Genomic DNA, 13,838 nt, shown 5'->3' with positions numbered 1-13,838 from the left:
AATAAATGAATGAATGAATGAATATCTCTCATTTGGTATTTGTCACAATTGGAAACCTGAGGTGGAGACCACAGAGGCTAAACAACTCGTCCAACTGTGGCCACATCCTTGAGAGAATGCATATTTTAGAGTGCTTTCACACATGATTCATTTCAGGGGTCTGAGAGCTGTTTACATGAATTTTGACAAACTTGTGAAAAAAATTTAAAAGAACATCTCCCCCAGAAATGAAAATTAGATGAAAATTTACTCACCCAAGATGTAGGTGAGTTTGTTTCTTATTGGGAACAGATGGATCCTCTGCAGTGAATGGGTGCTGTCAGAATGAGAGTCCAAACAGTTGATAAAAACATCACAATAATCCATAAGTAATCCACCCAACTCTAGTCCACCAATTAACGTCTTGTGAAGCTGTGTGTTTGTAATAAACAAATTAGTTGTAACTCTCATTCGATGGCACCCATTTACTGCGGAGTAATATAGTGCTAAATTTCTCCAAATCTGTTTTTGAAGAAAAAACAAACTCATCTACATTACATCATGGATGGCCTGAATGTGAGTAAATTTTCAGCAATTTTCACAGTTTGAAGGAGTCTGAGTGTGCTTCTTTTAAGCAGGACTGACATATTTACATATTGCATGTTTTTTAAATCTCCTTTCAGCTGTGAGAAAAATTTAGTGAACACATAGTGTAAATTCAGGGAAATTGGGACACTTTTTACCATTGAGATGACTGGGAAAGAATGGCTCTTTTCAGAAAGTATGGATGACAGTGATAGGAGAGCATCAGAAAATGAGGTTGTAGTAATGAAATAAGTTGTTCAGTGAGAATAGAAGCAATGAGGGTGAGGGCAGTGACTAGGAATACCGTATAAGTCATACAGGTTGCTGTGGAAATCAGGCATTTGGGTACATTATCCTATGCCAGTTTGAAAGATGCAATCCATACAATAACAGTAGATCAGGAAAGATGCCAGTGTCTATTGACATTACTATATTTATGAGCAGGGATGCTCCAATGAGCAAGGATGCTCTAAGTGAGTTTCACTTGTGCCACAATAATTGATTTGGAATTCCAAGATGAAACACAATGCTAAAGTAGTACAATGCTAAATGTCACGTTTTAGACATTTTCAAATGTGAGTTCCAAATCAAATATAGCAGCACAATAAGACCTTTTCACATCACTTCAGATAAAGAAAATGCATTTGATTGTGTTTGAAGTTTCAGGCTAACCAAAAAAAATAAACCCAAACTAAATAGATAACATCAATAAAAAACATAACAACAAAAAAAAAAAACAAAAAACATAATATAAAAAAAGATTATACCACATTTATGTAAAATGTATTTTTTTTTTTTTTCAAGCTGTGAATTCACAATTCCCATAGAGGGTTGAATTAACCTATTCAAGGACCCATTTGTTACTTTGTTGACAGTTTATCAGTCATCTTATGCAGTGTATCAACCTTCATTTCCATTAAATGTGTGAATAATCAGTTTAAGAAAAAGTGACCTTTATGCAGGCCATGTGATTAAGTCTACATCACATGGTATGTGTACTTTTATGAGAAAATTACAAATCAATTCAGTTGAAGAAACACATGGTTGTTCAATTTGGCCTTTAGGATATATGTACACACATGCTGTATTTCATGCAACATTGAGCCATTTGCAGTGTTAATTAAAGAAGAATAAGCTTATTAATGCTGCTGAAACAAATCAAAGCATTTTTTTCTGTTTCAGTTATGCCCTACGTGGACCATGAACTCCACATGTGTAGAATTTGTGAAATGTTTACTGTGAAGGACCGTTGCAGTCCCTAAATAGATTCAAAAATGTATAACTACTCCTTTGAGCCAAATTAATGCATATAAATATATCAATTTCAATATGGGACCACAGTCAAATTGTCGTTTTGGTGGTTTTCCCCCCATATAATTTAAATTGCTGCAAGCTGCAGCACTTGGAAAATGGTCGAGCCCACAATGCAGTTTTCTGTGCATAAATCACACCATAATACTGCCTTTAAATAGTTACAGACAGATAATTTATTCTTGGCACACACTGGACTCAATACCTATGCCAGTGTGAGTGTGTCATGCTTCGTTGCCAGCAGTCATTATTTGCTGACAGCTCACGAGTCACTTTACTCTTTATTGTTCCTTTTCATGATTTTAAAACACTAAATTTACACCACTCTCACAGCATGGTGATTATTTTCAAGAAAACACGGCAGGTGAAGATACCGTTAAATATGTTTGGAAAAAAGCACTATGGTTATGACAAAATCACTACTGTTTTTTGTAACTCTGAAATGTTTAATCAACAATCATGTTTCCACAGGACTGTGTGACCATTTTTCAAAGCAGATGCAGATACGACAGAATCCAAATGAATCACTCTGTTCTGATCGGCAGCTCAACTTCATTTAGTTAGTTTTTAGTAAGTATAAACATGCTACAACTAATTCATCACAACAGCTTGATTGTAACACAGCAGTTTTCCTCTAATTGTGGCTATTTGTTTAAATTTCACCCTGTGTGATTTATGCAATGCTCAGGCTGGCTCGGAGTATTCTGATAATTACTCTAACATAACAGAAATCAAAATCCAACTGCGATTCTGTGATTCACCAGAAATGGCCTTATCCAAACTGAGCTGGCACTCATTTTCTCCACGGTTTAAATGAAAGAACGAATGGTTTAGATTAAAGCATTGTGCCCCAGCTCCGAACGCTAATGAAAACCAACTCTGCTCTTTTATAATTCATTTGTACCATTAGCATATTAGCTTCAGCATAATGACAGGATGTCATTAAAGGATTTGGTCTATGACTAATGACAATATTTGTGCTCTGAAGTAGGTCAAACAAAGTAGCCAATTACTGTTCTTCCCAATACAATGATGAAAGCTAGAGATTATGCTTAGTTTTGGATAAATTGTTTACTAATAAATATAAAGGTTTTTTTTTTGAGTCCCTCTTCCAAACAATGAAACAAACAGATTTAGCTAATTTAATGGTTTTTAAATCCATTTAATGACGATATTGTGATTATGAAAAGGTACGGTACTCAAATTTTCCACCCTGGAAAAAAACGAGTTTGTAATTTTATGCACATAATTCTTTCAATGTATTCATAAGGCCATTATATACATACAGTAAAAATGTATATTAAAAAAATTGACATATTTGTTCATTTTTTAACTTTGTATGGATATTGTTTTTGGATACAGTTTTTCTTTATATCAGTTTCATCATGTGTCTCTTCAAGCAGTCAGTACTTTGATCTGCCATATAAATGTTTAGTTTATGTTCTAATGAAAAGTGTTTTCTCTCTCTCTCTCTCTCTCTCTCTCTCTCTCTCTCTTCAGGTTTCAATATGAATATCACAGCATGGTTGGAGTGCTTCATTTTTGAGCAAATTCTGCCACCCATTTTTGCAATGCAAGTAGATGTACATGTCCTCTGGGTGGCAGCATGTTTAGAACGTGGAGTCTCCCAAGCCTCCAAGGGAAAACTGACACACATGGATCCAATATAGGCAAACCTTAGTAGAAGTAGACGACATGGAGCCATCCTTCGTTCAGAGGAGGAAGTTAGTGGTGTTCATGTCTGCTACTGTTTTTCATTTGCAGTCACAAAACTTCTGAACGACTTCCAATCAACTTCCCCCTTCACAAATGCAAAGGTGTACCTCCAGCCAATGTGATTTGTAAAGATTGTCAGATTGTAACTGATGTCTGATTATACAAAGCTATTACTCTTTCATTTTGTCTTTCAGAATTAGAGATATTACTTATTTTGCCTTCCTTCGGTAAATGAGAATGTTCGGCCCGTTAGCAGATTTTGACTTTACCTAAAACATTTTCACTAGCACCACTATAAAAAAATTATACTTTTTATATATATATATAATATATATATATATATATATATATATATATTATATATATTTGTTTTCCTTCACTGAACATTTTCTAAAAAAAAAAGAAACATTTACTTTTTTTTTTGATAATGCAATAAAAAAATCTATAAATTATACCAAACAATTTTTTTACAGCTATAATGTAACTTTGTTGCAGCTATAAATTCATTAATGTACATTTGTTTAGAATAAAATAAAGTTAAAATAAAATGTTACTAATGAAGATATCAGTAATCTAGTCAAAAAAAGAACATGCAGAAAATATCTTTTGTCATTTGCTACTAAGACACCATCAACAGTAAATCAGTTAGTGTGTTCAAATGCAGCACTGTCATATGCTGGACTGAAAATTAGGGGGTTCTAAGTTATGAATGCTGAGTAATCAAACACAATCAAATCTGGCATGAACTAAGTCCTTTAGAACTAAAGAGCATGAACCAGTAGATATAATTTTCTGCCACTTAGCCCTTAATGTACCCAAAGTATATTTGGCTTTGACAACTCAATACAACCTGTGGTTTCACAGCTTTACAGTGACATGTCAAAACAGTCATCTACATTAATTGGTGAGATGCTGAACAGAGGCAGATTTGGGTGACACATTGACTCCTAAAGTGTGGCAGGTAATTTTGCTAGGGTTACATCCATGATGGAATGTAGGTAACATACTTGTGTCAGTCCAATGCCACAAACTGCTCTTTGACCAACTAAAACAAATAGTATTCAAGTGCTAATGTGCAGCCAGAAAAAATAAACCAATCAGCTTGTTTTCACTGTGCTTAGTCCACAGATTTAGTGAAAATTAAAAATTGACTTTGCGTATATTTGGTGCAGGCCAAGCTTAAAATTAAGGTTTACAGAATATGAAAAGGAATACCATAACTGTAAACACACTGAGTATGTTTAGCTCTCAGTAATTTGAATATATCTCTGACACCTACAGCAACAAAAGGTGTATTATTGCCATATTGCAGTTAATTCTGCTTTATTTGAACATCCAGAATGATAGTAAAAACAATCACGGTATTGTGTGCCATATAAAATGTATAGTTTCGGCATGTACTGTAGCGCTCTATAGGCAACGGTGAGCGCGGGCAGAGTTTCACACAGAACTCGTGTTTCTCCGTTAGCCGCAGTGACTGAGCAGCGCAGAGTTCTGGAACATTCCTGGAGAGACTCAAAGAAGAACATACACAGTGGGAGTTTGAACCCGGCCCAAGATAAATAAATCCAGGTTTACATTTTATGAGTAAATGAGATCATATCTAGTCGCCCCTTGAAAGTTATGAGACGAAAATGCATGTCTGTGCTGCTGTTAAATCAAGATATTTCATTTAGATTTGATAACTGATCATGTCTACACAAGGCATATGGTTTGTGTGGGTGTTTGGGGTATAGAAATGTGGCAGTGATGATGTTGCTGACATCTGTGGTTAAGGTTTCGCACAGTCATGTTGATTAATAAATCAGCTGGATCTTAGTAGTAAATTTGTTGCATTGATTAGGCACTTCTGAAGAGCTCTGTCTAAACACACACAAAGCATTTTCTAAACAGTATACCAGATCATCTAATATTTTAGTTTTTGAGTAGCTTTTGAATGTTTGGATGTGTTTGGATGTTGTCTTAATGAGGCACATTCATGTTTTATTGATGATTAGATGATGCAGATTATTCTAAGTTTTTGTTTACCAAGTCTCATCTGTGATCTTTACACAACCACTCTAGAGCTTTTCTCTCCCGAAATGTTTCTGTATACAAACCCTGATTACCTTGGCAACAAGAGAAGGTGCTTGATCAATCATGAGGTCCAGAAAACTGGCCCCAATAAATACTTTGTAGCACTTAATTTAGTTCCATGCCGTGGGCCATTAGCTCCTACACTCTGTCACTCAGTAACTGTGCAGCTGAAGGAGAGAAAATGCACAGCAGTGTCAATTTAATTAAATCCAGCTTGGCTGGGTGCGGCTGTTCATCAACCACTTGACTGCCAGTGCACAAGAACAGAAGACAAAACTTGGGAACCCTTGTATTAAATAAAAGTAAATAGACAATATTATATATATATATATATAGTTCCTGATTCATTCTATTATTTGGATGTGGACAAGTGCACAAGAACAGAAGACAAAACTTGGGAACCCTTGTATTAAATAAAAGTAAATAGACAAAAATATATTTATTTCTAGACAATATTTTGAAATGCAAGACAATTTACACTCTTTGACAACAGAGGCCTTTTACGAAACATATTAAGAAACATTGTGCTTCACTCTTCACTCATACTTGACCTATGGGGGGAAAAAAGTTGCAAAGATATAGTAAACACTGAACCAAAAACAGCATATTTGTGTAAAGAGATTGAACTCCCCCTTTTTTTTAGTTGCTCACTTCAGAAAGGTGATCACACACACACACACAAACAAAATATTATTCTGATAAACAGATTTAATGTAATAACTCTAAGGATATATTGTTTAAGTAATCATTAAGATATCTGATAACCCTTATAACGTTAAAATAATAACCCTCATAAACTTAAAAAAGCTACAGCAAATCAATTTAAAAACATCTGAAAACATCAAGAAAATACCCTGCAAGAAATGACAAAAGCTAAAGACTTACCATTTTGATATGGAGTATTACTGCATTTGAATATCATGGTTGGTAACACTTTACAATAAGGTTGCATTAGTTAACACTGTTTAATGAGCAGTACATTTGTTTCAGTATTTATTAATCTTTAATACAACTGTTCACTTTAGTTAACATGAACATGAACTAGTTAACAATACTTAAGCATTTATAGTTAATTTAGTTAGTGTTAATTTCAACACTTAATAATGCATAATTAAAATCCATTATATACACACTTTAATACATTTCAACTTAAAAATGATATCCCATAAACTTGTCTAGGTCAATGTGGTGTTTTTCAGCATGTTTCTTTATGTGCACACTGAATATTTGGGATGGAAATTCTCTCTAAACAAATAATCCATTGTTTAAAATAGATTTGTTTAAAAAAGACATGACAGACATTCAGTTGATTTACACATTATCCTCTCAGATTCTGCTAAGTTGCACTTATGTTTATTTCTATGCTGTTTCCTGTGGTTTGTACAGCATAAGTCTGTTTATAAAGTTATCAAATAAGCAAACGTGTTCTCTTTAGTCATGGTTTGTGAGGGGAGCATATATACTCTTCACAAAACACATCTTCATTAATTTAGAACAACAAACAGACATCATAATACAATCCACAAGACTATGCCAGATAATGCCATAATTTGTATTCATTAACCAAGTAGGTTTGATCGTTTCATGTTTTAACTACTTGAGTATTATGGCTGTGAAACAAGCATCAAAGCACTGTATGGGGCCTCACAGCCCTCCGCTGTATTAAAATCACAATCTGTCTAATTACAGGTATGCACAGTCACAGTGGTAAGAAAAGGAGAATGTTTTCTACAGAGAAGCCTTGAAGGCTTTGTTAATACACGGACTAGAATAAATTCCTTATGCGAGGAACTCAGGTGCCACATTTCCTGTGCTGAGAGCCTTTTGAAACAGTCTTGCGGGTGAGAGTGATACCGTGACTCAAGTTGTCTGCACTCGAGCAGTGAGTAAACTCATCTTGCTCTTGATCCTGCAGTAAGCCCAGTATGAGACCAAGCACTTGGCATTAAGATCACAGAGCACTCGTCTGCCCTCAGTCTCAGGCCGCACAGTCAGACGCTGTTTGCTGCTGCACAGATTTTTGACTCAAGTCCGTGGGAGATGAGAGCGTCTACATGGGTGCCGTTAGTCACCACGGGATAGCAATCGCATTTAAAAAGGGGGCTTTCTGAAAAACATGATGGTGTGCGGCCTATCATGGGGCAGTTTTTTTTTAATGTGAATCAACTCGATTCAGTGTAAAGTGAATAGAATTAATTGCACCACAAAATATAAATATAATGTCCACTTTTAAAATGTTGAACCTGGTCATGAATTATTTTGCAGTTCATCATAACATTATCTTTTGTTACACTTTTGTAATTCTTAAAGCTAATTAGCAAATCGTGCAATTTCACTCCACAAACAGAAGTCCATCTTCAACAGCATGTGCTTTAAAAATAGTTACTTTTGCAGTTAAATCGATAAACGTTAGACTAAATAGATATGAGAGATATAATTTCAGGAGCTCTTGTGCATCTGTGACCCCGCGACTCCAGGGTTGTGTTTTTATTTGATGCTTGGGAAAAGAGCACCACTTGGGTGGTTAGAGCCCTGGCAGAATCCCGAAGTCTAACTAACCTTTAATCCTTAATCCTCAGCCAAAACCTGACCCTACCTGCATTCATTCGCGTTCAGTTGCCGGATGTCTGTCTCAAACATCTTTGTCTGTCTCAAAACCAAAATGTTAGGATTTTCGTGCTGAATAAAAACGGTAGGCTACAGGTTTAACGTTATTCCCAATTAGCCGTGTCACTATTAAATCACAATTCTTTTATTAAATATTCGATACTTATAATGTGTTTCCATATTTTTCCGTATTTTTTAACATGAAACAAGGGTAGTCTGCAATACCACTCAAACTGAGTCCAAAGGCCGATTCCCTGGCCTTTCCCACAGTCATCTATACGCGCATTGTTAGGCTAATCTTCGAGAATTTACTGTAGGTCAGATAACAGCGAATGATTATCTGTTTTCAATTGTACTGTATTTTCAACTTTTAAGTTGAAAGATAAGGAGTGTCTTGCGTCCTTTATCATGATAAAGATGACATAATATCAGTGTTCGGCATGAAGTGTTAAAAGAATAAATACCAGATTATTTTAATAATCGGGTGATCTATAAACGCAGCGTTGCCTCAGTTGCATAGTGTTTATTCCCAACTGCCTGGGAAAAGACCATTATATCAATGAAAAAAGAAAAATATAGTAATAATAATAAGAGTACACACACACACACACACACACAATATATATATAACACAGACACACACACACATATACACACACACACATATAACACAACTGTCACATGGTAAAAAAAAATATTTTAAAAAAATTAATCATAATAATAATAATACATCAGAATTCCTTGCACTTACTTCAGGTCCAAAGTCAGTTTATTGCTGAACTTTGATCTTTATTACAGGTAAGACAGTTATCATCAGCTCCATGTAAAACACTTTTCATTTTTCGTTGTGATTGTCACTGTATAAGGAACCACTATGATCAGGTGAGTTCTGATGAGCTTCACTGTTATATATGGATTTGTTTTTCTTTAAGTTAAAGGTATGAGCTTCAACACTCAAGTTTTGTTTCCCACATTAAAGGTTTTCTGTTCTAGTCTGCCTATCAGTGCTGCTGTTTAGCACTTCAGCCAAGCCATACAGGCCCAGGGTAGGTTTCACTTCTAATATGGACACTCTCTTGACTGTCTTAAGTTACAAAATAAAAAAGAAATAAATAAACACTGGCTATAGTTCTTTTAATTACAACTGTTTTTACAAGAACTGCCCTGACCTTCTTGCCATTTTGAGCAAGATAAAAAGGATGTAAAGAATTTTACATTCATTTTAATGAACTTTCTATAAATCTGTGAATTCTGATTAAGCAGATACCCTTTCATCATTTAACTGAATTACTTAATTTTTTTAATTATTATTCAAAATCTATATGCTAATGTTTGACTTGTTGCTTTTAAATATAAAAAAATATAAATTACAAGTTTTACTTTTACATTTTGTCCTGCAGGAAAAAGAGTTGGGCAAAGCAGTCCAGGACACTATAGTGTAAGTATTGTCTTGACTATTGCACACTGTAAATAATCCAAGTATGTTTTAGGTATATATCAAATCTGTAAAAATAATAAAAAATCATTGAAATGAGATATTTGTTTTTCACTGAAGTTTTGATCATCCCAGTGGGAAGATGATCCTGGGAATGAAGGAGGTGGAGCCACCACAGGACATGGACATTGCAGATTTTGACAATGATCCCAACATGTTGATTTGGAAAGTTGTAAAAGAAGAAATACAGCAGAAATATGACAGACCTGAAGAGGATGAAGATGCTTTCTACCACTCCTTTCACATAAAACGTCCAGCTGATGCAAAACAGCCTGAAAACTACTTTCAGTTATTGGAACATGATCAGGTACGGATGTATGACAAACCAGAAGAAGACAGGGATGATCTATACCACGGTATGTTTGATGTAGCTGAAGAGCCAATGAGAGGAGAGAAGGATGTAATTGGAGGTAATGGCAGGCCCATGTACTTAAGCCCTGAAGTGGACAAAGACGGCCTGTACCACGCAGATGTTAAAGAACATCAGTCTGACCAGCAGGCTCTCCCGATAAATATATTCCCTATTCGCCCTAAAAGGGTGCACGCAGAGCCAGAGGTAGACCTGGATGACCTTTATCATAAGCAATGATAGAATAAGGTCTAAAAGATTGTAATACTGGATGTTAATTCATTATTTATAGTTTTAATTAAATGCTCTCTATTTTTTAAACCTTTAAATTTGTTTTAACCTGGTTTCTTTTTAATATAGCTAATATTGAACATAGAAAAAGAAGGTGTATTGTATGTCTTTTTAGCATGTCTCAGATTCATCAATACAGAGAAGACTATGACCATAAATAATAAGCCATATGGATCACTTACTGTTTTTGGAATCCTTTTAAAATAAATGAGTAAATGAAATACATTTTCTTATAAAATAATAAACATATATATATATATATATATATATATATATATATATATATATATATATATATATATATATATATATTTTTTTTTTTTTTTTTTTTTTTTTTTTTTTACAAAAGTTGAAAGTATTAATTAAGGCAAAGTATAAGAAAAGCATTTCCATAGTCCTAACGAGAGAACATTCACAGAGCTCAGTTCAGCTGCTAATTCAAGGAACGGTGGGCAACAAAATGAAATGCTGCAGGTGGAGACTGAGCTTCACCTGCTGCACAAGAAAAGCTACATTTGACCAGGTATATTTGAACTTTAAGATTAAATGTTTAAAGGTTTAAATGTTTAAACAGAGCTGACTTCATTTCATAAAACTTTCATAAAAAAATTAAAAAATACATTTGATACAGCTGAAATGCATTTTCAAATTGTATTTTATTGTATGATTTTCTCTAATCTATTTAATTAGAGAAACTGTATTTTTACATATTTTACATCACACTACAGAAAATATGAACAGAAAGTTCTCTGAACTTTTTGAAAAATTTGTCATTTTTGTAATCAAAATCTAAACAGATGCCATTAAATTAATAACATGCCTTTTTATATGTACAATCTTTCTTATATAAAGTTATTTTCTATGTGCCTTATCTATAGGAATTTTGGTGTAATAACTCTGACACTGAAAAACTGTACCAAGCAGCCTTCTTTCAGCACTGTTCACCAGGCGGAATGACGCCTTTCTTGATTATGAGATTTCCATACAGTGCAGTCTCCCTGTTAGACAGATTTAAGGATCATCTATTTTAATTATTATTATTAATTAAATATAAATATAAAATATTTTAATAGTTAAAAAGACCCACCATAGATCATATATAAAAATGCTCACCCAGTTGCCACTACAGCAAATGTCTTTTTGGCACGCTCATAAAATGCAAAACGCTCAACAAACTTGAAGTTACCCTAAAAGAAAAAAAAAAAAAATTACATCCTGGACAAATGATTTGCCTTTGTAAAACTAGCTTGGTCAAATATAATTTCAGCAGTGATGAATAGTACTCATCATATGAGTTATGACCTTTTATGTATATAATAGCTTACATCTGATCCTGCTTGTTTCAGGAGGTCAGAGTACTGGTCCCATACCGGCACTTTCAGCCCCTTTAATTTGTCACTCTGCACAAGGTCCATGACAGCTGCCTAACAAATCAGACCTTATTCAGTGACAGACACAACCTACAATATGATAAGTTACAGACATGAACAAACAGAGTGTAAATTTCTGGTTGAGCCATTAAAAAAATTAAAGATGCCAGAGAATGGTACAAATGTTATTACTCACCGAATCATCATAGGTATCAAGAGGAAAAAGCCTCAGTATTGCCTTCAGAAGTTCTGGTATACCTACACCTAAAAAGTAAAACCATATACTTGATAAGACAATGAATATTAAGTATAATTTTGGGCTGAGTAGATCTGGAATTACAATAATCAGTTTATCAAATTGTCATTTATCATTAGGCTATACTTGTGTAAAACCATAAAAATTTGCGTGAGATTTATTTCAAACGGTACAAGAACTATAAAAGCGCATGTAATCATTTTAACATTTTTATTGTATAAATATAAATAAATCCTGCTACATTTGGTAAAAGTTGACGCTTGTAGGACACATACCATCCGCTCTTATTTCCACTGGACCACATTTACAAATAGATGAGGTGGGAAAATTTGCGTCTGCAAGAACTAAAAAAAAACAAAAACAAAGTGAAACATGACAATCCATACACGGAGTTCGTTTCTTATAACAGTATTGCCCTCATGTCTCGTCTGCGCTCACATGACAAAACCAGATCCACTCAGTGCTACAGACGGACAGAAAATCGTCGCCTTTCAACATCAGCGGGAGTCGAATATGCGGATATGTGCTTTGGCTTAGAGATAATAAAAATGTGACATTTTTATGAGAGACAACCTACAAAGTTTTCTGATTGACATTTTGATGATCGAAATGAAAGCGCGAGTTGCGCGGTACGGAGCGCTGCCAAAGCAATATCACTTCCCTCTTTACTGCACGAACTCGGATTCATCCGTGGCGTTTTTAAATCGTATCTAACCTTGTATAAACCAATGACAGGATGTATTTATCCAAACAGGTATATCGTCTATTCATCCAGAAATCAGATGCGTGTCACCAGAACGTCAGGCTTCAGTAGGCTAGGTTTGGCGTGACGTTCGTAAAAAGGAACAATGTGATCTGATCTCATTTACGACTTACCAAGTTCATCTCCATGTCCCATTTGCGCCAAAACATACAATAATTCAGGCGTAAGTATGGACGGGATTCCTTTTAGTATAACCATTTCAAAGCAGTGACAGAACACGGGAGAGTTTGTGGCGAATCATGTGACCCTTTAAATGTATTTCAATTGGTTACACACAATAAGAGCTACGTTTTCTAGCGTTTGGAATAGCCTACGTAATTTACGTACCTCTGCGCACCCATGACAGCAGCAGGTTTTTTTTTTAAATCTATTTCTTTCAGATTTAAGCACGACCGGTTATGCATATAGGTCTAATATTACTTTCCGTTTCAGCATGAGAAGGCATATAAATTTTCAGCATAGAATTGTTTTTTTTTTTTTGCATTTAGGCTACATTAAAAAAACAACAACATTAGGCTATAAATTATTAATTAGCAAATAACTACCCATTAAAACTATAAAGTCAGTGGTGGTGTTTGAGTAATTGTAATATCCGTCAATCCGTAAAATAGTGCATAGCAGATTCTATCAACAGGTGTTTTCAGAATCATTATCTCACATTATTACATGCATGACTTTGAATCTCTGACAACGACCAAGCATTTAATTTTGCGCGCAGTGTGTATCATTAGGCTAACTTGATATAAAACTTAAGGATGTCTAAAATGTTGAGGAAAGATCCGTGCAGGCCTACTCAAGCCCATCATCTGCAGTGACTGAAATTACAACTCTAAACTGATTTTCAAAGATCCCCGGGCACAGGCCTTCTGCGCGTGAAATTGTAGCCTACGTTATTGCTCTTGACGTTCGACAACGGTGTTAAATTAAATTCCAACAAGATCTAGTAAAGTATCAAATGCCTAAGCAAATTTTTTTGTCATTAAGAAAAAATTTAGGATTTCTTTCCTATCAAGTTGAGACATTTATTTGAGGAAAAAAAA

General features: G+C 34.6%; 2 protein-coding genes across 3 annotated transcripts; one reads left to right on the top strand and one right to left on the bottom strand.

Moving 5' to 3' along the window:
* Nucleotides 1-9,057: 9,057 nt before the first annotated feature.
* Nucleotides 9,058-10,630, top strand: LOC109083120. 2 transcript variants are annotated; one of them, XM_042769633.1, is made up of 4 exons: nucleotides 9,058-9,156; nucleotides 9,254-9,320; nucleotides 9,675-9,712; nucleotides 9,845-10,630. In XM_042769633.1, exons 1-4 carry the CDS (start codon nucleotides 9,149-9,151, stop codon nucleotides 10,356-10,358), a joined length of 627 nt encoding a protein of 208 aa, XP_042625567.1. In that variant the 5' UTR covers nucleotides 9,058-9,148; the 3' UTR covers nucleotides 10,359-10,630. The 2 variants fall into 2 exon arrangements, with proteins under 2 accessions (XP_042625567.1, XP_018953488.1); XM_019097943.2 differs by having other exon boundaries at nucleotides 9,069-9,156; nucleotides 9,830-10,630.
* A 169-nt stretch (nucleotides 10,631-10,799) lies between these two features.
* LOC109083108 (fucose mutarotase) lies at nucleotides 10,800-13,063 on the bottom strand. The gene is made up of 6 exons (XM_042768929.1): nucleotides 12,912-13,063; nucleotides 12,311-12,379; nucleotides 11,976-12,043; nucleotides 11,735-11,833; nucleotides 11,523-11,596; nucleotides 10,800-11,407 (listed from the first exon to the last, which is right to left on the bottom strand). The coding sequence occupies exons 1-6, from the start codon at nucleotides 12,994-12,996 to the stop codon at nucleotides 11,341-11,343; spliced, it is 462 nt and encodes a 153-aa protein (XP_042624863.1). The 5' UTR covers nucleotides 12,997-13,063; the 3' UTR covers nucleotides 10,800-11,340.
* Nucleotides 13,064-13,838: the final 775 nt, after the last annotated feature.

Source organism: Cyprinus carpio, chromosome A13 (genome assembly GCF_018340385.1).
Source record: "Cyprinus carpio isolate SPL01 chromosome A13, ASM1834038v1, whole genome shotgun sequence".
Lineage (NCBI taxonomy): Eukaryota > Metazoa > Chordata > Actinopteri > Cypriniformes > Cyprinidae > Cyprinus > Cyprinus carpio.
The sequence above is the reverse complement of the archived record's forward strand: the minus strand, read 5'-3'. Positions and strand labels throughout refer to the sequence as shown.